Here is a 23,306-nt window from a genome sequence, read left to right on the forward strand (position 1 = left end):
TCTTTTTTTAATCAAGGTAGCTAACTCAGTCAGCTAAACCTGCTTCGAGCAAATTCTGATCGATGTAATCGTATTTTGCGAGCAGAACGTGGTCATTTTGGTGCCAAGACCATGCTCAGAGCAAAAGGTCCCTGTTTGCTATGAATCTGCTACCAAAACTTGTGACAAATTGTGACAAATTGCTGAACACAGATGGCTCGGTATTCGAGTGCAAAGTTTGCGAACAGAATTCCACGCCAAGTCGAGGGCAAATTGACGCCAAACATTGCCCTCGTATTGACCTAACCTTGCTGTTCGGAAAACCGAATTTTATTTAAATTTCTAACCTATATTCTCTATTCATGTATTCTCAATAATTTAAATATTTACAAATCTTAAAATAATGACATTTTGCCTTACCCTTAAAGCAAGAATAGGGCAGGTTTTACACGGACTTCCGCCTGCAAACTGTGCACTCAAATACCGAGCCTAATTCGGAAACAGATGGGTCGGAATATGTAGACAGGCTTTGGTGGCAGATTCAGAGCAACTCCAGAGCAGATTGTTTACTGGGTAATCCCTAGATTGCAGATTTTACGCATTTATGACAAAAATGGATATTTGTAATTTAAAGTAGCGGACATTTTAAAAATACTTGAGGACATCAATGTATTAATTTCAGCTTAATAGGATAATTAAAAGAAGAGTACAATCTTTATGTGGCTCCTGTGTCCTGCAATCAATTGAAACATTTTTTATTTTGCACAAAGATCCGCAGTCTAGTGATCACTTGGGCAAGGAGGACGTCCATCTAAATATTCAGATCCCCTAAACTGGAAGGTCCACCGACGCACAGTGGAGTATTTGGCCCGAAAAGCTGGCCAAAAGTCAATTAAAAAATTTTGTCTACAATATACAATTTTTGCATTTTGAGATAGTTAAATACCGTTAATAGTTAAATATATAAACAAAAATATGTTTCTATAGAATTATAAATTTGTTTGCCAAGTTTTCTATCCTACACATTCTTTGAATTGCAGAATATAATGGCATTATTTCATTCGCAAGTACTCTTAGCGTAATAAGAGCAAATAAAATAATTTCGTTTAAAAGAAATGGTTTCAACAAAAGTTGAACAGTGTTACGACATCTACAAACGTCGATATATAAAATTTCGAAAATATTTCTTTTACGACAATATTAATCAAGGTCACCTTGATTTTTTAAAATGTTAAAATGTATTTTTTTATTTCATAATGTTGCAGTTGATCTTAAGACGAATTCAACGATATATAATATTATGACCTTGAGACCATAAATAACGTTGCAATAGTTTTGGCCAGCTTCTCGGGCCAAATAACTCCACTGTGCGACGCAACGGATTGTCCGGAGGATTTATGCTAGGTTTCAGATCGAGAAAGAAGGGAGTTTTCTCGATCCCGGATAGACCGTTCGCGCGTCTCGATCTCGTTTCCGACCAGGCGTGAACGATCGAGAGGTTTAGCGGCGGAATGGAATCGAATCTCGTAGCGAGGAGCATTAGAAGCACTCGAATAATACCGGGAACTCGGTTCTCGATATCGGCGAAGTGGGCCAGCTTGTATTGATAAGAGAGGATGTCGAGATTAATGGACGGATTCGAGAAGGAGTCCGAGAGCCGGGCCGGGCGCCCGATGCGAATTGTGCGTGGAACCGGAGTAATGGATCGCGATAGCATCGAGAGATCCCGGTCGCTTTTCTTCCTCCGCGTAAATAAGATCGAGCGATACGGCAGATCTCGCGGGATCGACGAGCATGTCAGTCCGGCCGATTGTCGATTTCATAAACTTTTCCTGGGGATCCGGTTGCGAGGTTCCGCAGACGAAAAATAGAACGGTGGTGGGGGACAGAAAATCGGAACGGAGATCACGACGTCCGTTGAAACGACGCGATAAATCAGCGAGCCGGTTTATCCTGACCCAGAAATTACCGTGATTCCGATTCGGCGGGTTCGGATTCGTCGCGTGCCACCCGGGGATCGATCTGTCGCGGCGGGATTCGGATCCGTAGATCGTCCTCCTCGACGGAGACGACCTCCGGATACCGTGACAAGACGGCGTCCCGACGGCGGGGGACGTCGCGGACCATGGTACGAGATCCCTTTCTTATTACCGTCGACGGATTCCGTGCCAGGACTCGTTCTGCCATTAGGAATCACCGATATGTACCGAATCGAACCTTCACCTGGCTGGTTCGGCTATTATTATCTCCATCGCGATCAGGATGCTACGACGCGCAGTAGGGTACTTGGTAGCGATGGGATCAAGTACCTCGCAAACATGTTCAAACTTTGATTGTTTGAATTCGTACTCTCTATAAGTATAAAGGAGGTATTTTTCGCGATCGTACTTTCTTGAAAATGGTAATTAAATTTTCGCGGCGCACAGTTTCGATCAATTTCTACATTAAATAAATTACTACATTAAATAATACATTAAATTAATTAATTACCATTTTCAAAAAAGTACGATCGCGAGAAATATCTCCTTTATCATTATAGATGGCGAAACATTACAAGAGTTGAGGAAGCCTAGTTTCGACAGCGTCCGCAAGATGGACAAGCTGTTGAACAAGACTTTCTCACAAGTTACTGAAATACCACCCATATTAGTATATTAAGAACTTTCCTCATGACATTTGTGTCTAAGGCAGGACCCGCTAGAATAGCCTTACTGATGAGTCCTCTAGCGGGTCTAGGACGAAACACTCCACCTTTGTTTTCCTCCAATAAAATAGCACCTGGCATTTCACAGATTCAAATCCGAATCGGAAACGTTATTTGTTTCAAACCCGAATCATAACGTTTCATGCCTCACTCAGCTATATTTATTTAATGTAGAAATTGATCGAAACTGTGCGCCGCGAAAAATTAATTACCATTCTCTATAAGTACTTCGAAAAAGAGAAATGGTACTCCTAAGTACTCCAGACAGTTCCGAACCTTTTACAAGTACTTTGGTAAACGGAAATAATACTTGCAAGTATATTCGAATCTCTGTCGAACAGTTTCGAAACTTTTATGAATGTCGTACCGGAAATTCTCTGATTTTTCTAATCATTATTTTGTTTACAACATATACTAATGTTTTCAGCGCTTCGATGCTTCGTTCAGATCGAACCAGTGCTGCTGAAAACATTAATATATGTTATTAACAAATTGTCGATCGAGATCAAGGAAGCAATTATTTTGTTTGCCTTTAAAATCAATTATGTTGTCCTCAAATGCATATTTTTATTCAACATGTATAACTATAATTTCATAATCTATCGGAAATATTATTCTTAAACAGCTACGAATTTAATCAAGAAAGTGCTTAAAAGCTACTATACAGTTCTGATTTACAAGATTCGAGTACATACTACTTGTGAAAGATTCGATTCAACACAGAAGTACTTATAAGTATCTTTTCGAAACTTGTAAGTACTCATTCCGAGGCTCGATATCAGTTTGTATCAAATGAATACTCTTCAAATATACTCGTTGAAACATTATTGTTTGCTAGTAGTAATCGAAACCCATGAAAAGAAACTTGGTTATTGAAATTGACTCGGATTCGTGAGTCAACTTGATCCCATCGCTAGTATTTGGCCCGAAAAGTCGGAATAACTATTTTAGCGTTATTGTTGATGTTCCTTTCTATTTAATTTAGTTTTAAATCTTCAATTTTTGTAAATCTGGGACTAGATTCTTTCCCCCATGTGCTATTTAAAACTGTGGTGCCCAAGGTGGTTCGAAACCCGCCTTAAACTGTAGGTCCCGTCGCTTAATAACCATAGCAGTTGACGAAGCGACGTAAAACAATCAAACAAAGATCTTTTGCTCACCACTGTACAACGGTAGCTATGACTGTCTCTAGGTTGCTCGATCAGGATCAAATCGCTCGGGGATAAGAATGGTTCGGAGGTTCGGAGAATTGTACGACTTACGTAAAATTTTAAAATCTACTTTTTTCCGGCCTTTCCGGCTGAACACTCCACTGTGTGACGGCAGCCGCCACCCACGCGGAATTCCGCGCCTTCGTCAATTGCTTGATCAGGGTTTACGGCCCGCAAACTAGATGATTGCGACGTGGCCCGCTTTCCTAGATCCTTCTGATTAGACGAGAAGGGGGGCCTCGTCATCATGACGACATCCCCGCCCTAATTAATTCGAAAATCTTCAAGAGATCAAGCAGAGAAAACGTTCACAGAGCAAAGACCTCTCGCGAAGGGTTGACACTGTTCCAGGATAGCAGATCGTGCTTCTCCTAACTGTTCACGTAAATTGCGGTTTCGACGACTCCCGGAGAGAGACCTGGGAATTAATTAGCGATTCGATCGCGAGTCCGCTGTCCCGAGTTTGATTAGCCAACGAACGGACGGGGAACGTCATCGCGCGGTTCGTTAAAGCCGTCGTTTCACCGCTTATCGTCTAAATACACGGAGATCCGCGGTTTAATGATCACGCTTTGGCTATTCCACGGCGTCACGAACCGTACCGCGGGATAACTCGCTAATCTAATTGAACCGTACCGCTGAATCCGTTCTCGTGACACGGCTACTCCAAAAGCAAAGAGCCAGGCACAAACAATTCCGCACGGTTCAGAACCGATACGAAACCGATGATATACAATATAATACAAGCTGTGGAAACTCGTTCGATTGATTCATTAGTGTGTGTACTACAGTTGAAGTCGATTGAAACATGCAGTCTCGAAAGCTCTTGAAATTCTAACGCTCTGAACCTACGCGATAAGATTAATTAGCTCATTTAATATAGTCGAGACTAATACAAATTCTATTTTAATATTAATAACCCCTGATATACGAGAATGTTTTAAAAAATTAATGATAAAGACAGTGAATGGTACTGAACATTGTCAATTCATTATCACATGTGCACACACAATTTAAAACAGTGAAAACATTAGAAGACTTTAAGATATAATTATTGTATTAAAATATATTGAAATAAATATTTAATATATTATTTCTACTACGTTGAAGTTATTAGTAGACTGCGGATTTGATGCATTTACGACAAAAATGGGTAAGCACAATTTAAAGCAGAGGACATATTAAAAAGATTTAAAGACATCAGCGTATTGGTTTCAGCTTGATCAGATATAATTAAAAGAAGAAAGAAATTTTTATTTCACACCTGTGTCTTGCCATCAATGCAGACATTTTTTATTTTGCATAAAGATCCGCGGTCTAGTGATAACTAGACTAATAAGTTATCGAAGAATATAAATGTCGTTGCTGTGCCTTGACTAGGGTTGCCAGAAATGTTTTATCCAAATATAGAAGAAGTAGTGAAAACTGCAATGAGATAGGCTCAAAATATACAATTAAACAAAAAAATAAAACAAAAGTACAAGAAATTCGAAATCCATCAATACATGACAATGAAAGCGATTCATGAGTATATTCTGCATTAAACTTTTGCGAATACTGTACCCTCTGCAGCTATATTCAGTGGCCTTACACTTGTCACGTTTCCATGCTAGTGAGAGACAACACGATAAATTTGACGTTTTGTAACAGTTCATAATTTTTTTGCTCTGTAACTGTTTAGTGAAGCCTAATAAATTTTGAACATAATTAATTACATAATTTTAACTACATGCAAAAAGAAAACTGGAGTTTCCAGTTACGTTTTTTCAAGGTTTAAATAGGGTTCGAAGTGGAATTTTATGAATTCTCCATAAGAAGACGTGTTCAAATGTGCAAACTTTAAGTTGCTATATAATTCTTAAATGGTGCGGTGAATCGAACCCAAACTTTGGTAATTGCATTAATTTAGTAAGAATTATAACTTGTCAAACTTTCAAAAATTTTGCTGCGTTTTTATATACCTGCAGAACATCCTTAAAGATTTTTGAAAATTCCTATAGGTACGTAAAGATCAAATTCAAATATACAGACTCATATCAAATATAGAAGATCTGGCAACGCTAGTCTTGACGCTTATTTTGCATAAAGATCCAGAGTCTCCTTATAAGAATGGGCCTGAGGATCTTTCTGGGCCTGGTTCGAAGCAGTCCCTTTCGTTTCCCGGTTTCGCAGGAGTCAAAGATCGCTTCCTGTCAGGTTGTAGCGTACACCCCCGCGTTCCGGGCTCGGGGTTTCCAATTAGTCTTTCTGCTCGTCGATTTTCCAAACGCGCCGTGCCGGTTCAGGAAGTTCCATTCCATCGGATCGACAGGACGCGGAACGATCTAGAGAGAATAGGCTCTCTCCTAGATCCCTCGGGTCCCGATAGTCGGCGCCTTGCGTTGGCGTGCCCGCCGACAGATAGAAGGAAGCTCCAGGTGTATCGGGCGTGGAAGTTACGAGTGGGTTTCTGTTTCCACGCGGACGGGTATCGGATGAAGGGAACCGGAGAATAAATTATCTCCACGGCTCTGTAATGGAGGAAAGCACCTCTGCGAACCGCGGACCGCGCGCCGCGGTTTCTCCGTTTTCTCTGAAACCGAACGAACTCGGGACAACGTGCTTCGAACACGGGAATATCGAATTCCATGCTGATTATTAGACGCTCTGGATCCTGTCGATCTTTTTCAACCCCTGGGGCAACCCTTTCGCGGAAAACTATCACAGGAAAGAAGAAGGCAACGCAGTGTGGACGTTGCTTTAGAATCGCATTGCTGTGATCGTTAACCGGGATCTGTTGACGGAGACTTCGATTTTTTCTTTGTGTCAGCTTCCGAAGAGCTTCTGGAAGAGTTTAAAAGGGTAAACTTTACTTTACCCGACTCAAAATCATGTAATCCAGTAGATTTGTGCCCGGCGCGGATTCAGATCGAAGTTTCGAACCTCTAGGATTAATAGTTGAGGAGATATGGTCGTTTAAAGTTGAGCATTTTTCCTGTTTTGGGTGGCGCCCTTACCCGTCAAAAATCCTCAACTTTAAGCGACCATAGCTTCTCAACTATTGATCCTAGAGAGTCGAAACTTCGAGCTGAATCCGCGCTGGGTACAAATCTACTGGATTACATACCAAATACATCATAATTCGTAGGAGAACGGCACAAATTTTGAGTTCGGTGAAGTAAAAAGCAGCCGTTTAAAATTTTCGGCTTTCCGTAGACAGACTCCTAGAAAGCAGTGGAACAAGTCTTGTTGTCGACAGACGGGCCCCGTCGCGAGATAATTGCCGGTTTCCTTTTGAAGCGGCGCGGTGTGTCGCGCGCAGGATCCTCCGATAATGACTTAATCGCTCCTTTCCCAGGTGAAACGTCCCTTTCGGGATCCGCGATTGTTTCGTAGCGTTGCGCAACAGTCGCGTGCAATTACTCGCGTCGCCAGACCGCGAACTGGCACGTGTGAATCGAACGTGGTAAACGCGAGAGGCTGTCGCGCGACCGATCGCCTCTTTCGACGAGAAAATCGCCGAGCTGCAACTTTCCCCTAATCGGGCACCCTGTGCCTCGAGCTTCGTCCGATTTCGGTTCCTCGAAGGACATTTATCCCGAACATGCTATTTGATTGATCGTGCTATTGTGATTCGTTATATTACGTTAAATGTAAGATTAATCATCGTAATCAATAGACTGGGGATGTCTACGCATTTTTCAATTTATGTAGAAAAATTTTAAGAAAGTAGAATTAAATGAAACGTTATTTTTAATGGGAACAGCCTTTGTAAATCTAAAACAATAAAAATTGTACGAAATTCTATCGAATTTTATATTTTAGCCTTTTTTTTTTAACATTTTTAGTACAGTTGGGAGCAAAACTTATCACACAAATTAGAATAACTTCTTTATAGTAAGGCTAGAAGAATTAGTTCAGTAAATGATGTCTAAAAAATATGTTGACAAAATGCATTTGGTCGTTATTGTGGAAAACACTAGCAAAAATGATTTTTACGACTTTTTTTAGCTTCTAGTGTATAAATTATATACGCTCCAAAAATTTAATAGAAATTGGTTAATCACTTCACGAGTTATAAACGATCGAAAGTGGTAAAAATTGCAATTGTGCTAGATTTTGAAGATTTACCACTTTTGATCGTTTATAACTAGTGAAGCGATTAACCAATTTCTATGAAATTTTCGAAGCGTATATAATTTATACACTAGAAGCTAAAAAAAGTCGTAAAAATCATTTTTGCTAGTGTTTTTCACAATAACGACCAAATGCATTTTGTCAACATATTTTTTAGACATCATTTACTGAACTAATACTTCTAGCCTTACAGAAAAATTGAAGTCGTTTTGTTCATTCATAAAAAAGTTATTCTAATTTGTGTGATAAGTTTTGCTCCTAACTGTACTAAAAATGTTCAAAAAAGGCTAAAATATAAAATTCGATGGAATTTTGTACAGTTTTGATTTGTTTTGGATTTACAAGGGCTGTTCCCATTAATCGGGAAAAATTAACCAATTTCACTGAAATTTTCGGTGCGTATATAATTTATACGACTTGATCAAACAAATCTTTTAAATTTCCGTTATCGGCCCAGCTAAAAAGGTCGTAAAAATTTGTCAACATATTTTTTAGACGTCATTTACTAAACTTAATTCATGTAGCCTTACAGAGAAATTTAAGTCGTTTAGTCCATTCATAAAAAAGAGTGTGTGTGATCAGTTTTGCTTCTAACTGTAGTAATCAAGTAGCCAACAGTTGTTACTATAAAACTGTTCCCAGTGAATGAAACAACTCGTAAGAAACGCACGGAACAAACAGTACGACTTTATGAAGATGACTCGACCCTGCATCACAATGCACAATTTGTGCAAAGTAATCTCGTTCGGGTGGATCCAGAGTGGAAGAACGGGATAGAGATCGATGGCAAGCAGAGGATAGATCTCGATGGGAGTCAGAGTTGACGTAAGCTTGCGACATATCGGGCGCCGTGCCGTTTGTAACCAACGCGAATGCAGATGGGAATGCAAATGCGCGATCGAGGGCGAGGGAAAGACGGATCAGTCACGAGAGAACGATCCGTCTTAGCAACCTGATTCGACACAGTGGAAACGGAATCGATTAGACGAGCGACTCGCGACGCGGATAATCAAGACGTAACCGAGAGACTCGATCTCGCGGCGAAACCGGTCTCTTCGGAGACAAAAGAAGACCGGGGACAGCCGTCGAACCACTTCTAATGGGCGCTGAGGATCGCTCGGGACTTATACGGCCGAGCCGGATCGTCCGGATAAAAGCCTGATCAAGAAAGAGAGGAGAGGATCCTTTACGCAACCGGTCCCCGAGCTCTCCGTAATAGACGAACTTTACGTGAAATTAACTAATTGGCCAATTACGCCTCTGCCCCCGGCCGATTCATCGAGTAATCGATCCTCCTTCCGGTGAAATCGTCGATTCATCCCCCACCTCAGACTACTGACCAAGATGGTAGCCTTGTTTGGAGAATTGCCGATCTTACTTAACGATCCAGACGACAAATTGATCTTAACTTCATCGGCGAAGAAAGATGCAAGCGTCCGCTTCAAGGTCTCGAATTCGTCTAAACTGCCGATGTAGCGAGTGATCGATTCTTCCACCTCGACGAAAAGAGAACAAGATGGTAGCCTTGCTTGGATCAGTGTCGATCTTGAACATAACTTAACGATCTAGACCAGGCCTGGGCAACGCTGGCTCGCGGAACAGATGTGGCTACTTCTCTCCTTCTCTTGCTCGGTAAGACAGTCCCCACCACGTCCACTCCGACAAAGGAGTAGCAGCAACATCTGTTCCGCGAGCCAACGTTGGCCAGGCCCGATAAATCAATCCTAATTTGTCATATTTTCACTAATTTATCACACTTTCTCGAAGTGTCCGCTCCGTGGACTCGAATTCGCCTGAACTGCCGATCCAGAGAGTGATCGATCCTCCTTCCGATAAAATCGTCGATTCATCCCCCACACCTCAGACTACTGACCAAGATGGTAGCTTTGTTTGGGGAGAATTGCCGATCTTACTTATCGATCCAGACGACAATTTCTCTTAATGTCTCGAATTCGTCTAAACTGCCGACCCAGCGATTAATCCTATTAGCGAACTTCGATTGCAAGACCTGTTTCAAGACTTGTTTGAGACAATCAATCGATCTCAGTGGTCCCTAGAAGAATCCGAAATAATCGAGCAACGTTGCACACACGCCTCGAACAAGGGACGGCGATTCTTATCGGCGAAGGTGCACAGGATCGATCGGCTTCCAGGGTTTTGCGTGGCTCTACACACCTTATCACGAATCGACAGATAAGAGTCAATGCTCCGTAAAAGAGGCGGCGGGTATAAATATAGGTGTGGGTGGATGTAGACGACCGGTGTGTATCAATGGCGTGAGAGCCATCGACTCTGCATGTCCCGTCTCTGTTTCTTGTTGAAGCTTGCGCTGACTATGCCACACACTATCGGCTAGTAACGCGTGGGGACACGATTCAATTATATCTACGACGAACGAGAGGATGTTCTGGAATAAAGGGACAAAATTCGCAAGGTTTCCCGTGCACAGCGTGGTAGATTCTCACTTAGAGCAGTGGTCGGCAAACTGCCACACGCGAGCCACGTGTGGCTCCTTGGCTACTTGAGTGTGGCTCTTCCACGATTCACGTGTTTGAAATCAATTCATTTGATTTTAATTCAATGGTATTTTAATGCAATTTTCAAATAGCAATTTCTACTGTATTTTTATTAATAAATAGGATTATTATAAAGTGTGCTATCTAGTTTTATTGAGTGTACCTAATTTTAATCGATTTCTAAAAACACGGTTCTTGCAACGAATTTCGGCTCTTTCGACTAATAAGGTTGCCGACCACTGACTTAGGGGACCAACAATTTTGATCTTTCTGAATGTAATATTATAGAATTTTAAAAAATTTCATCTTTCTGATTTTCATATTATAGAATTTAAAATGATAAAACTTTGAATGCTAGTTCCAGTGCGCGAAGTTCCCTCGTTTGGAAGTTATACACGAGTTAAGTTGCTCGATTTGAAGCGCGTTTGTAAGGTTAGGGCGTGTTGGTTAGATCTTGGATTCCTCGCACTAGAGTTTAAAGTTTCACAACTTTTTCGTCGAATTCTATAATATTGCATTCGGAAAAGTAGAAAATTTCTGGTCCCCTTGAAAGTTTAACTTGGAGCGGGGTAAAGGGGTTTGCCACAGTTGTCGCGAATCATCTCTGATGAACCGATTTAACCCCCATTCCTAGACGAGGGTCGGGCCACCGACGGGCTTCGCAGCGTGACGCGCACGAAGCCCCGAGCAGAGCGCAGCCGAAGCGCAGAAAAGCCGAAGCCGAACAGTCCACCCTTTCGTGTCCACGGGGGACATTCAGGAGAACATTATAGACGGGAGGAGGGAGGGGTGAGTAACCCCATACGGACGCGGGGGTGGACGGAAACGACGTCTCGGTAACGCGACGCTCTTCGATCCACGTGGAGGCCTGAGGAACCACCGCTGGGACACGACTCGTTTTACACGTGACGCGACTAGCATGGAAACGAAAAAAAGATCCACACCGGAGGAGAAGAGGGGGTGAGACGACGCGACGCATACCTCGTTACACTTCGATCCACGTGGATCGATCTGTCTGGGCAAGGGCTCGATGCCAGGAAGTGGTCACACCGCTGTGCAACTTGTTTGTGGCTACAGAGAACGCATTAATTTTGCTCGAGGCGGTAGCAAGCCGAGTCTTGTCTTTCGTTAGGAGCTGGGACTCGGTACAGATTTTAGGCGATGAACCTTCATCGTGAATGTAGGCGATGAACCTTCATCGTGAATGTAGGCGATGAACCTTCATCGTGAACTAGGCGATGAACCTTTATCATAAATCTGGGCGATGAACCTTCATCATGAATTTAGGCGAGGAACCTTCATCATAAATCTGGGCGATGAACCTTCATCATGAATCTGGGCGATGAACCTTCATCATGAATCTGGGTGATGAACCTTCATCGTGAATCTGGGCGATGGACCTTCATCATGAATTTAGGCGATGAACCTTCATCATAAATCTGGGCGATGAACCTTCATCATGAATTTAGGCGATGAACCTCCATCATGAATTTAGGCGATGAACCTCCATCATGAATTTAGGCGATGAAACTTCATTATGAATCTGGGCGATGAACCTTCATCATGAATTTAGGCGATGAACCTTCATCATGAATTTAGGCGATGAACCTTCATCATGAATTTAGGCGATGAAACTTCATTATGAATCTGGGCGATGAACCTTCATTATGAACTAGGCGATGAACCTTCATCATGAATCTGGGCGATGAACCTTCATCATAAATCTTGGCGATGAACCTTCATCGTGAATCTAGGCGATGAACCTTCATCATGAATTTGGGCGATGAACCTTCATCATGAATTTAGGCGATGAACCTTCATCGTGAATCTAAACGATGAACCTTCATCATGAATCTGGGCGATGAACCTTCATCGTGAATCTGGGCGATGAACCTTCATCGTGAATCTAGGCGATGAACCTCTTCATCGATCTAACAAGGGAAGCATCCCAAGCGTCCGACTTCGATTTTGATAATCTTTTTTGAGACAATGGTATATGGATCCCTAATGATGTTTGCAAAATATTAGGTGTAGTTACTCAATAGTTTCAAAGATATAAACAATTAAAGTTCAACCTGTTTCCACGGCTAATGGAACTTCGAAAACCACAGCTCAACAAGCTTCAACTTTAATTGGTCATATCTTTAAAACTATTGAGTAACTACACTTAATATTTTGCATACGTAATTAGGAATCCATATACCATCATCTCACAAAAAATTATCAAAGTCAGACCCTCGTAAGCGAAGCGTGTTTAGAAAAATTCAGGAACGTACCCGCTATTTCTGATCACCAGATTGCGGATTTTATGCAATTACATAACGATTTCAGATAGCTAAGATGTTAAAAGTATATACACTATTTTTAACAGATCAAAATTATTAAAAGAAGGGAAGCTCCAGTTTCTTGCAATCGATGCGGACAACTTTACTTTTCCTTGAAGATCCGCACTTTACTAATCACTAGACTGCGGATCTTCATTCAAAATAGAAACTGTCTACCTGAATCGCAACAAGCTGGGGTGAAATAAATATTTAATTTCAATCTGAATATGTTTAATAGGTTGAACATAATATAGTAGTACATTTAAGTTCTTCAAATATTTTTACTATCAAAAATTAGACAGTCTATGTCTAATCGTCAAAGACAGTCTACTAACCACTAGAATGCGGATCTTTGTGCAAAAGGAAAATAGTTTGCAAGACACAGGAGGCAAATAGAAACTTCTTACATTCCTGTCATAAATGCATCAAATCCGTAGTCCCGCTAAGACAAAACGGGACAGCGTGTCCGAGACTCTCGCAATGGACTCTGGTCTGGAAACCAGGCTCTCGAGAAAGCGTTTAGGCAACAAAAGAACTTTCAGACGAGAGAGGAGGCGTGACAAGCCTCGTTCGCACCTGCGCGAGACAATGAAACGAAGCCGGAGTCGCTGAAGACTACTCCCAGAGAACAGGGCAAAGGGTCGAAGAGTCCCGACCTAGCCGAACATCATCTTCGAGAGCTCGCGGGACGGCTGCCAACTAGAAAACCGCTGAGCTAGATCTCGAGCACTGCCAACAGGGTTGAATTTCGCGAACGGGGCTCCTCCATGGTGGAGCAATAAAGAAACTGGAAGACAGAGCCGGCTGCGCTGCACGCAAATACCGATCGATCAAGGAACGAGGGAGCAGCAGCAATTGCTAATTCTCTCTCTTGAGGGCGGACCCAATTTTCTCGCAATTATCAATCGACGATTAACCTTCCTAACGAGGATAATGAGACACGGTGGACGTGGGCGAGGCCCGAGTTTCTTTGCTGCGGGCCCGATTTCTGCACTCCCACTCGTCCCTGGCAATCGCTTGCATACAGAGACCCGGCAAACGACTATCGATTTATGACGTTTTACTCGATCCTGCTGGACTTGTGAACATAAATTGAATTTAATGAAAATCAATTCCGATATATTTTGTAAAAATTAATTGCAGGAATATATTACCATGATAAGATGTATGAAATACTGCTTCATCGGTTTGACAATCGATTTATGACGTTTTACTCGACTTTGTTTTACTCTGTCCTTTTTTTTTTACTGTTTTACTGTCCTGCTGAACACTGAATATCCATAAAGTCAGTTGAATTCTAAACTGTGATTTTCAGAGAGTTCGAGATCAATTTGAAAAAAATCTACAAATAAATGTAGATGTACATGAAAGAAATAAATGTAGCTCCTGAATCTTGCAATTAATACAATTTTGATTTTGCATAGGAAACCTCCAACGAGAATGTGTCTGAGTCTACCTCTATTTTCAAAATCAAATGTTCAGACTTCTCGTAGTTCTAGACGTTTGTAGTGGTCGGTAAAGTCAGTCGAATTCTAAATTAATATTCAGAGAGTTCGAGATCTTTATGAGCAAGAAATGTATTAGTAATGAAAATTTTAAAAAACATCTACAAATCTTACAGTATTACTATCACCTCATTGAAATCGAGAAAGAAATAAATGCAGCTCCTGTGTCTCGCAATTATACAATTTTTATTTTGCATAAAAAACCTCTAATGAAAATGTTCTAGACGTTTGTAGTTATCTATGAAGTCAGTCGAATTCTAAACTAATATTCAGAGAGTTCGAGATCTTCGAAGAGAAACCACGCAATTCTTTATGAGCAAGAAATCTATTAGAAATGGCAATTTGAAAAAAAATCTACAAATCTCACTATATTACTATGTATCAGCTCATTGAAATTAAGAAAGAAATAAATCTAGCTCCTGTGTCTCGCAATTAATACAATTTTTATTATGCATAAAGAACCTCCAACGTGAATGTTCTAAACATTTGTATCGGAAAAATCGTACAGCGCCGCTACACAGTGTTCGCATTGAACCACACAAGCCAGATCAGCGATACATTCATGGTCGATAGATCATAGCGATCGTTCGCCGTGGAATCGCGTTGAAAGGCGGCGGCCCAGTCATCGTTCCAATCGATTCGCTTTCGCAAATGAAACAAATGGAATAATCCCGGCTAATTCATTCGACGGCAGAAACAACGGAGCCCACACGATTCTCCATGAAACGCGGAGAAAGATCTCGAACGGTGTTGCGGGTCCGGCGTTTCTCTTGTGATCGCGGGAGCGTCGATAAAAATCCCGTCGATCCTCGCCTTTATCCTCGATCCTGCTTGACTCAGAATTCCCGCGCGCGTGTGTAGGTGTCGCCGGGTAAAACGTCCGCGCGATAAGCGCCGCGAAAAATCATGACGGCAGCAATTAACCGCGAAACGGCCGGAGGTGGTATCCGTCTAATTGCAACGGGGCCCGGACCGGGTACACGTCCATTAACCCGGGGCCGTTGACCACCGCTCTAACGAGGAGCAATTGCAGAAATCTTTTCGGCACGACCGCTGCAAGGCTGCGCTGCGAACGGAAAACACCGGGGCGCCCGCTTCAAATGCATCCATGATACGCCACTTCAACTGCATCGTGTAAAAATCATTTTCCGGGATATATAAATTATTTTGTGTCACAGTATTTTCCAAGCCACAAAGCTATGGCGACGACTTTTATTTGTAAAACGATTCTGTGCCAATGGGAAGTCAAAATTGATTAATTAATCGGCTAATCTGTTCCGAGATACGATACTCGAACAACTGCGCCATCGTCCACGCCATAAAATCAAAACAAAATGATTTTCCGCGAAATATAAATTATTTTACGTCGCCTCAAGCCACAAAAGTTATGCGAAAGACTTTTAATGTAAAACGATTCTACATTAATCACGAAAGCTGCGCGAATTACTTTGATAGAACGACTCCGTGCCGAGGGTAGTCAAAATGCTGGGGAATGGAAACGATTGATTAATTAATCGGCTAATCTGTTCCGAGATACGATACTCGAACAACTGCGCCATCGTCCACGCCATAAAATCAAAACAAAATGATTTTCCAAGAAATATAAATGATTTTGTGTCACAGTATTTTCCAAGCCACAAAGCTATGGCGACGACTTTTATTTGTGAAACGATTCTGTGCCAATGGGAAGTCAAAATTGATTAATTAATCGGCTAATCTGTTCCGAGATACGATACTCGAACAACTGCACACCATAAAATCAAAACAAAATGATTTTCCGCGAAATATAAATTATTTTACGTCGCCTCAAGCCACAAAAGTTATGCGAAAGACTTTTAATGTAAAACGATTCTACATTAACCACGAAAGCTGCGCGAATGACTTTGATAGAACGACTCCGTGCCGAGGGTAGTCAAAATGCTGGGGAATGGAAACGATTGATTAATTAATCGGCTAATCTGTTCCGAGATACGATACTCGAACAACTGCACACCATAAAATCAAAACAAAATGATTTTCCGCGAAATAGAAATTATTTTACGTCGCCTCAAGCCACAAAAGTTATGCGAAAGACTTTTAATGTAAAACGATTCTACATTAACCACGAAAGCTACGCGAATGACTTTGATAGAACGACTCCGTGCCGAGGGTAGTCAAAATGCTGGGGAATGGAAACGATTGAGTAATTAATCGGCTAATCTGTTCCGAGGCACGTAAGACCCCGGCGGAGAGCAACGTCACGCTTTCTAAACCTAACTGTTCCCGTCAACAGGCCTCTATTTCGGTGCAGGATTTTTCGGGCTCGGTTGGTCCTCCGTTAAATTTAAACCTTCCGTTTACGTGGAGCGAAATGACGGACGACCCGCTTTCGGGAAATAGTGGAGGCGTTTTTTTTTTGTCTGGTCCGCGTGGATACTATCAGTCTCGAGAGTTAAATAAGGATCTTTCAGCTGGTTCGCGGTCTAATAAGTTTCATTGAGCCCGTCCTGTGAGTTTAATTAACACTTATTGGGTCAACGGGGCGGTGGAAAAGTTTCCTCGATCGGCGAGATTTCATCCTAGTTTCGAAGCCTTGCTAGATCCTAGATAAGTAATAACCAAGGATCTGTATGCTAAATAATAGTGATCAGAAGTTGGATAGAAGTTTTGTTCTTCTTCCAGCGATTACTGTTTATGCATTTATGGCAGAAGTGGGTAAGTGAGATACAGAACAGTTAAGAATTTAAGGAGACTGTTACACGTTGTTCTTATTGTTTAAGTGTTTAGCTTGTACAAAGATCCGCAGCCGAGCAATTACAATGAGACTGAACGCGTCTGATCATGCACGACTGTTTCTACTTCCTGCAGACACCGATGCAAGCGTGTTCGACAAATGTTTAACCCCCCGTATGGTGTGCCGGAGTCATTCGTGACCCGTCGTGGTGGCGAGTTCGAGCGATCGTCAATATGTGCAATTTTATTCCGCTATGAGAAGACTATTTTTATTCTGGGACCAAAAATAACAGTTATTCTAAAATTTTCTACGATAAAAATCATTGATAAACAATCATTTCATAAATTTTTCAATGTACTATAATAAATCTATGTACACAAAATAAGTACAACTTTCAAATGGTAAACAATCAATCATTTCATAAATTTTTCCATGTACTATAATAAATCTATGTACACAAAATAAGTACAACTTTCAAATGGTACACAATGAATCATTTCATAAATTTTTCTATGTAATATAATAAATCTATGTACACAAAATAAGTACAACTTTCAAATGGTACATAATGAATCATTTCATAAATTTTTCGATGTACTATAATAAATCTATGTACACAAATTAAGTACAACTTTGAAATGGTAAACAATCAATCATTTCATAAATTTTTCCATGTACTATAATAAATCTATGTACACAAAATAAGTACAACTTTCAAATGGTAAACAATCAATCATTTCATAAATTTTTCCATGTACTATAATAAATCTATGTACACAAAATAAGTACAACTTTCAAATGGTACATAATGAATCATTTCATAAATTTTTCCATGTACTATAATAAATCTATGTACACAAATTAAGTACAACTTTGAAATGGTAAACAATCAATCATTTCATAAATTTTTCCATGTACTATAATAAATCTATGTACACAAAATAAGTACAACTTTCAAATGGTACACAATGAATCATTTCATAAATTTTTCTATGTAATATTATAAATCTATGTACACAAAATAAGTACAACTTTGAAATGGTACATAATGAATCATTTCATAAATTTTTCCATGTACTATAATAAATCTATGTACACAAAATAAGTACAACTTTGAAATGGTAAACAATCAATCATTTCATAAATTTTTCCATGTACTATAATAAATCTATGTACACAAAATAAGTACAACTTTCAAATGGTAAACAATCAATCATTTCATAAATTTTTCCATGTACTATAATAAATCTATGTACACAAAATAAGTACAACTTTCAAATGGTACATAATGAATCATTTCATAAATTTTTCCATGTACTATAATAAATCTATGTACACAAAATAAGTACAATTTTCAAATAGTAAACAATCAATTATTTCATAAATTTTTTATTCGTACAATTAATTGTATAATGAAAAAAATTCGAATAACAAAATGATTTAGAAAAATCGATTTTTATACTTTTTGGTTACGAATAACAGTTATTAGTGTTCAAGAAATTGGATTCTCGTCGATAACCGTTATCGATGAAGAAAAACTGTTTCGATTATTCATAATAGTTATCGATGATCGAATTTCTTTTCACTCGTTCATAATAATTATTGATGAGAAAATTCATTTTGGTTGCTTATTTAATTATCGAGTTGTCTACTGTTTTTCGGATGGAGCAAGCCTGTGAAATTCATTGAGAAGGTTTTCGTACAACAAGACGAATCAATAGATCATAAAAAACAACACACAATCTGTTTGTTTGTCACATTAAATATTGATTGTAGCAATTAGTTTTACGAATGAAAAATTTATGAAATAATTGATTGTCTACCATTTGAAAGTTGTACTATTTAATAATAACTGTTACAAATTTCCTTCATCGATAACTGTTACGAGCGATCGAAATAAATTTCTCTCAACGATAACATTTACCAACAAGAGTAAAAATTGTCGGTAACTTATAATCCTTATTTGTAACCAATACGATTTTAGTCGATGAAATATATTCTTTGACTTTTTCTTCTTGATTATAACAGTTATGGTCCATCCTTTCCCAACTAAGAATATCGCTGAAGGATTATGTTTGCCGCAACATTCGAAATAAGACGAAAGGCGATCCCAAACACGGTCTTACACGGGACTAAAATTGATAAGTGGAAGGAATTTACTCGCAGGAGTCCGAGGGGCGAGGCTTGATCTTCCTCGAAAGGAAAGACAAACTTCCGTAGTGTAGACGATCGTTAAATAGTGTAGCAATTACGAGGTCTCACATATCAGAGTAATTGAGATTGCGAATTCTGTTCGATTTAATACATTTCTATCGCGCATCCTTTTCCCGGTTCTATTTACCAGGACAGTTATCTAATCGAGACGAGAAGCCGAGAGGCTTGCAATCAACGGTAACCATGGAATCATCGAGTCAGAAACTGGTCGACATCGGGAGGACGAACGACTCAGCTGTCCGAGAAGTCGATAATCGTTTGGTTTTATGCTCGGTCGCGGTTTTACACGGCTTGCTTCCCGTCGCAATTAGAAGAACCCCGGAAAGGATGCGGAGCTTCCTGGGAAGCAGGAATTTTTATCACTGGCGGAACCACTTAAGCAATTCCGCGGATAAAACCGCTGCTGGACTGCCATGCCCCGCGGGTACCGGTGTGTAACAGTTGTTTATCCTCTTTGTATCGAGATAACTGCATCGTCCACCGCGATTACCGATAAGCCCACAGGAAGCCCTATGACAGTAGGGGTCCAGGAGGAGTTTGCTAGGAATCCGTTTGCTACCTTGATCCTTGATCCTTCATGCTAACAGACGAACTGGACATACGTTCTGTTCCAGCAGTACACTCGTAGAATTTTCGTACATTCTCGTGTCGCACTTTTGTTTGTATCTATCATGAACGTCGAATTAAAACACAGTCGTGAACGCCTAAACTTTAGCTTCCAATCGCAAAGTATCGAATTAGTATTATAATAAGTAGACTGCGGATCTTTATGCATTTACAGGAAAATTGAAAAGATGAGGTTGAAAATTGTTGGAGAATTTTCAAAATTGAAGGTGTCATTATACAATTTCTCCTCTATTGAATTCATTAAGGGAAGAAGTAACTTTGAATTTGGTTTCTATTTCTTGCAATCAATGCAGACAATTTTCCTGTATGTAAATCCTGTGTTTAATTATCGAAAGTAATTAGTAGACTGCGGATGCATTTATAAGAAAATTGAGAAGATGAGATTGAAAATTGTTGGAGAATTTTCAAAATTGAAGATGTCATGATATGATTCCTCCTCTATTAAATTCATTAAGGGAAGAAATAACATTTAGTTCCTAGTTCCTGTAATCAATGCAGACAATTTTTATTTTGCACAAAGATCCGCAGTCTAGTAATAAGTGGGTAAGCGAATCCTCTGTTTAATAATCAAAAGTGTTAGGTCGGAAAGAAAGTTCTTGCGGTTTTTGTTATTTTGATTTTATAATAAAAACCGCAAGAACTTTCTTTCCGATCTAATAATAAGTAGACTGCGAATCTTTATAATAAAAATATTCTGCATCGATTGTGGGAGGTACCAGTCAAATAAAAATTCTCACTAAAAATATATAAATATGAACACTAGGTTTACGGAGCACTAAAACTGACTATTTTACGTGTTAAATGTTTACTCAAATTTTCAATGAATTTTTAAATAATGTATACCCAAAGAAATAAATTTGTGTGCAAATTGAAAATATTACAATCCATGATTTCGACGAGTCCGTTAAACTTTAATAGCCATTTTACGTTGAAAACAACAATATTCTCAGATTTTTTATATTTTTCACTGTTTCATATTTCACCCAGTTAATTTCTTCATCAAAACCCGCAGGCTAGTACCAAGTACGTTTCTGTCGAAATCTGTACGAATCGAATGAAGATCGCATTATCAAATTCGAATGGTTCAGGGCCGATGCTCGTGCAACATTGACGAAAGAAGAGAAGTGTCGCTGCGAGAGACCTTGGAGAACGAACAAATCCGACGAAGCAAACATGGACAATGTTTCCGAGGAAGTTTCGACGTGCGCCGGTGAAAAAAGCGATTTTCGGGAAAGCCGAAGGCGCAACGATGCACTCGACAGTGAACTTGAAGCTCGCAGAATTCTTTGGGCGAGCGGTTGCACTGCAGCACCGTTCGCAAAGCGGTGGAGGTGGTGGCGGCTGTGCACCGGAGATTCAAGGGCTGACCCCGCGAGATGCAAATCGATCGAAGCGCAGTCGACACCGGAGGAGTCTGCCGCATCCTGGCGGCCTTCACCACCGAAAGATCCTGAACTGCACTCTCGGCGAACATCTTCGGCAACGCACATTCGACGTCGATTCACGGGTTAAACGATGAGCTTGCGAACACACTACGTTTGATCGCCCTCCGAAGAGAAAAGCGAACCTTCGTTCCTCAAAACGAACAAGACGAAGAGCACAATTTCTACCAAAAACAGTTTCGAACCATTTTCTGTAAAAAATAAAAAACTTCTTCAGGTACTTCAAGGGAAAGCACAGAAGAACTGCGTTTCCGATAATTTCACGAAGAGCACAACTCTTACAAATAAGTCTCGAACCATTTTCCGCAAAGAACTTCTTCAGGTACTTCGCGGGAAAGCACAGAAGAACCTGCGTTTCCGATATTTTCACGAAGAGCACGTTCGGTTTACGCGATCTTTCTCGTACAGAAGCGACTCGCGAGATATGTTTTAACGAAGCGCACACTTTCGTCTACGTACCCGAAGAGAAGCAACGATCATTTTCGATTCGAACGATACCGGGATGCTTCACTGAGGAGGTCACTATGTTCCAAGGACGATCCCTGACCATTTCCCCGAGGGAATCTCGCCGACGCCGGAAAACGTTATCGATTCTGTCGAGTCCGAGGCGATTAAAAGAGAGGACTCTCGAGCGTTTCTCGACCGGGAAAATGGTCGGGACAATAGGGTGGTGGGGAGAGAGGGGGTCGCATTGCACCGAAATGTCAAACTCCGCGAATTACCTTTTCTTCCCGTATCCGACATTGTCGAGCTCGACGTGCCTGTAGGTCGCGTAGGTGGCCATTCTCCGATCCCTCGAGGATTCACAAAGCGTTGTCAACACACCCAGTTGCGAGGAACGGTCAGGTGAAGGCGGCGAGAGGTAGCCGGTCGAAGAAAACACAAAAAATGATCAAGCCCGATGTCGGCCCCCGAGAACGGGGGGGTGGGGAATGACGATTGATGTCTCCGGAGAGGTGATCCTTGGCTCGGCTTCCAACCGCGAACCGATCTCTTTTCCTCGATCCCCTGAAGCTTTGAAAAGCTGTCGCGATAACTTCTTTGCGGGTTTTGCTTGTTGCGATAGAGAGACGTCGCTGAGACAGAGCGAGAGAGAGAGAGACTCGTTGGCCGCGTTCAGCCGAGAAACTCCAGCCGAATGAGGATCCAGCCAGTATATAATGCCTCCTCCACCGGTGCTTCCCTCCTACCTCTCTCTCTCGCGCGTGTTTCCTGTCTCCCTCTCTTTCTCTCTCTCTGTTGCCAGCGTTACTGTCTCCCGCTACCGATCCGCTATCTCTCTCTCTCTCTCTCTCTCTCTCTCTCTTTCTCCCCACCTCTCTCTTCGACGAGCGCCGGTGAGCCCCCACTCTCGATCCCCGGTGCAAGCTCTACGTCGCGACGCTCTGACTTTGTCTCTCTTCGATCGATCGCGCACCCACTCCCTCTCTCTCTCCGACTCTGCGATCTTCCCGCAAGCTTCTCCCTCCCCCCTGGATGCAATCGTCTCTCCCTCTACCAGACTCTTTTTTCTATTCTTTTCTATCCAGCTAGTCCAGGAGCTCCACCATCCCGGCAGTGCACTTCTATGCACTTCCACCCCCGCGCACGAAGGCCGACGACGCCGACGCCAACGTCGACGCCGACGCCGTGTATTCGCCTCAATCAATACGCGAACCTCGGGACCAGAGGTGAAGGAGGGACAGGAGGAGGAAGGGAGGGACGTGCCAACGCGTAGGCATCGTCGAAGCAAGCTGCTGCTGCTGCTGCTGCTGCGGATGCATGTTCACGCCGATGCACGTGCGACCGCGCTGGAGATAATCAGCGAATGCAGCTCCGGCGACCGAGAGACGAGGCGCGTCGCGACGCTGCCGCTGGCGACGCCGGAATCGGTCAAACCGGCGTCGCGGGAAGCGAGAGAGATCGTTAGGGATCGTCGTACTGATCGCAGGCCGCGCCCCGGAGAACAGGAACCG

General features: G+C 41.4%; 1 protein-coding gene across 6 annotated transcripts in view; it reads right to left on the reverse strand.

Annotated features, from left to right (window-relative positions):
• Window positions 1–23,306, reverse strand: part of Jupiter (microtubule-associated protein Jupiter) — a 92,556-nt gene that overhangs the window by 17,885 nt on the left and 51,365 nt on the right. For 2 of the 6 annotated variants that reach the window (XM_076440422.1, XM_076440418.1), the window contains exon 1: window positions 22,074–22,488. The exons of 2 other annotated variants lie outside the window; for them this stretch is intronic. In XM_076440422.1, coding sequence (XP_076296537.1) covers window positions 22,074–22,135 — 62 coding nt within the window. In that variant the 5' untranslated portion in view covers window positions 22,136–22,488. Of the gene's footprint in view, window positions 1–22,073; window positions 22,489–23,306 lie in introns of those variants that run through there. 2 more of the 6 variants (XM_076440423.1, XM_076440424.1) reach the window with 2 other exon arrangements.

Source organism: Lasioglossum baleicum, chromosome 16, assembly GCF_051020765.1.
Source record: "Lasioglossum baleicum chromosome 16, iyLasBale1, whole genome shotgun sequence".
Lineage (NCBI taxonomy): Eukaryota > Metazoa > Arthropoda > Insecta > Hymenoptera > Halictidae > Lasioglossum > Lasioglossum baleicum.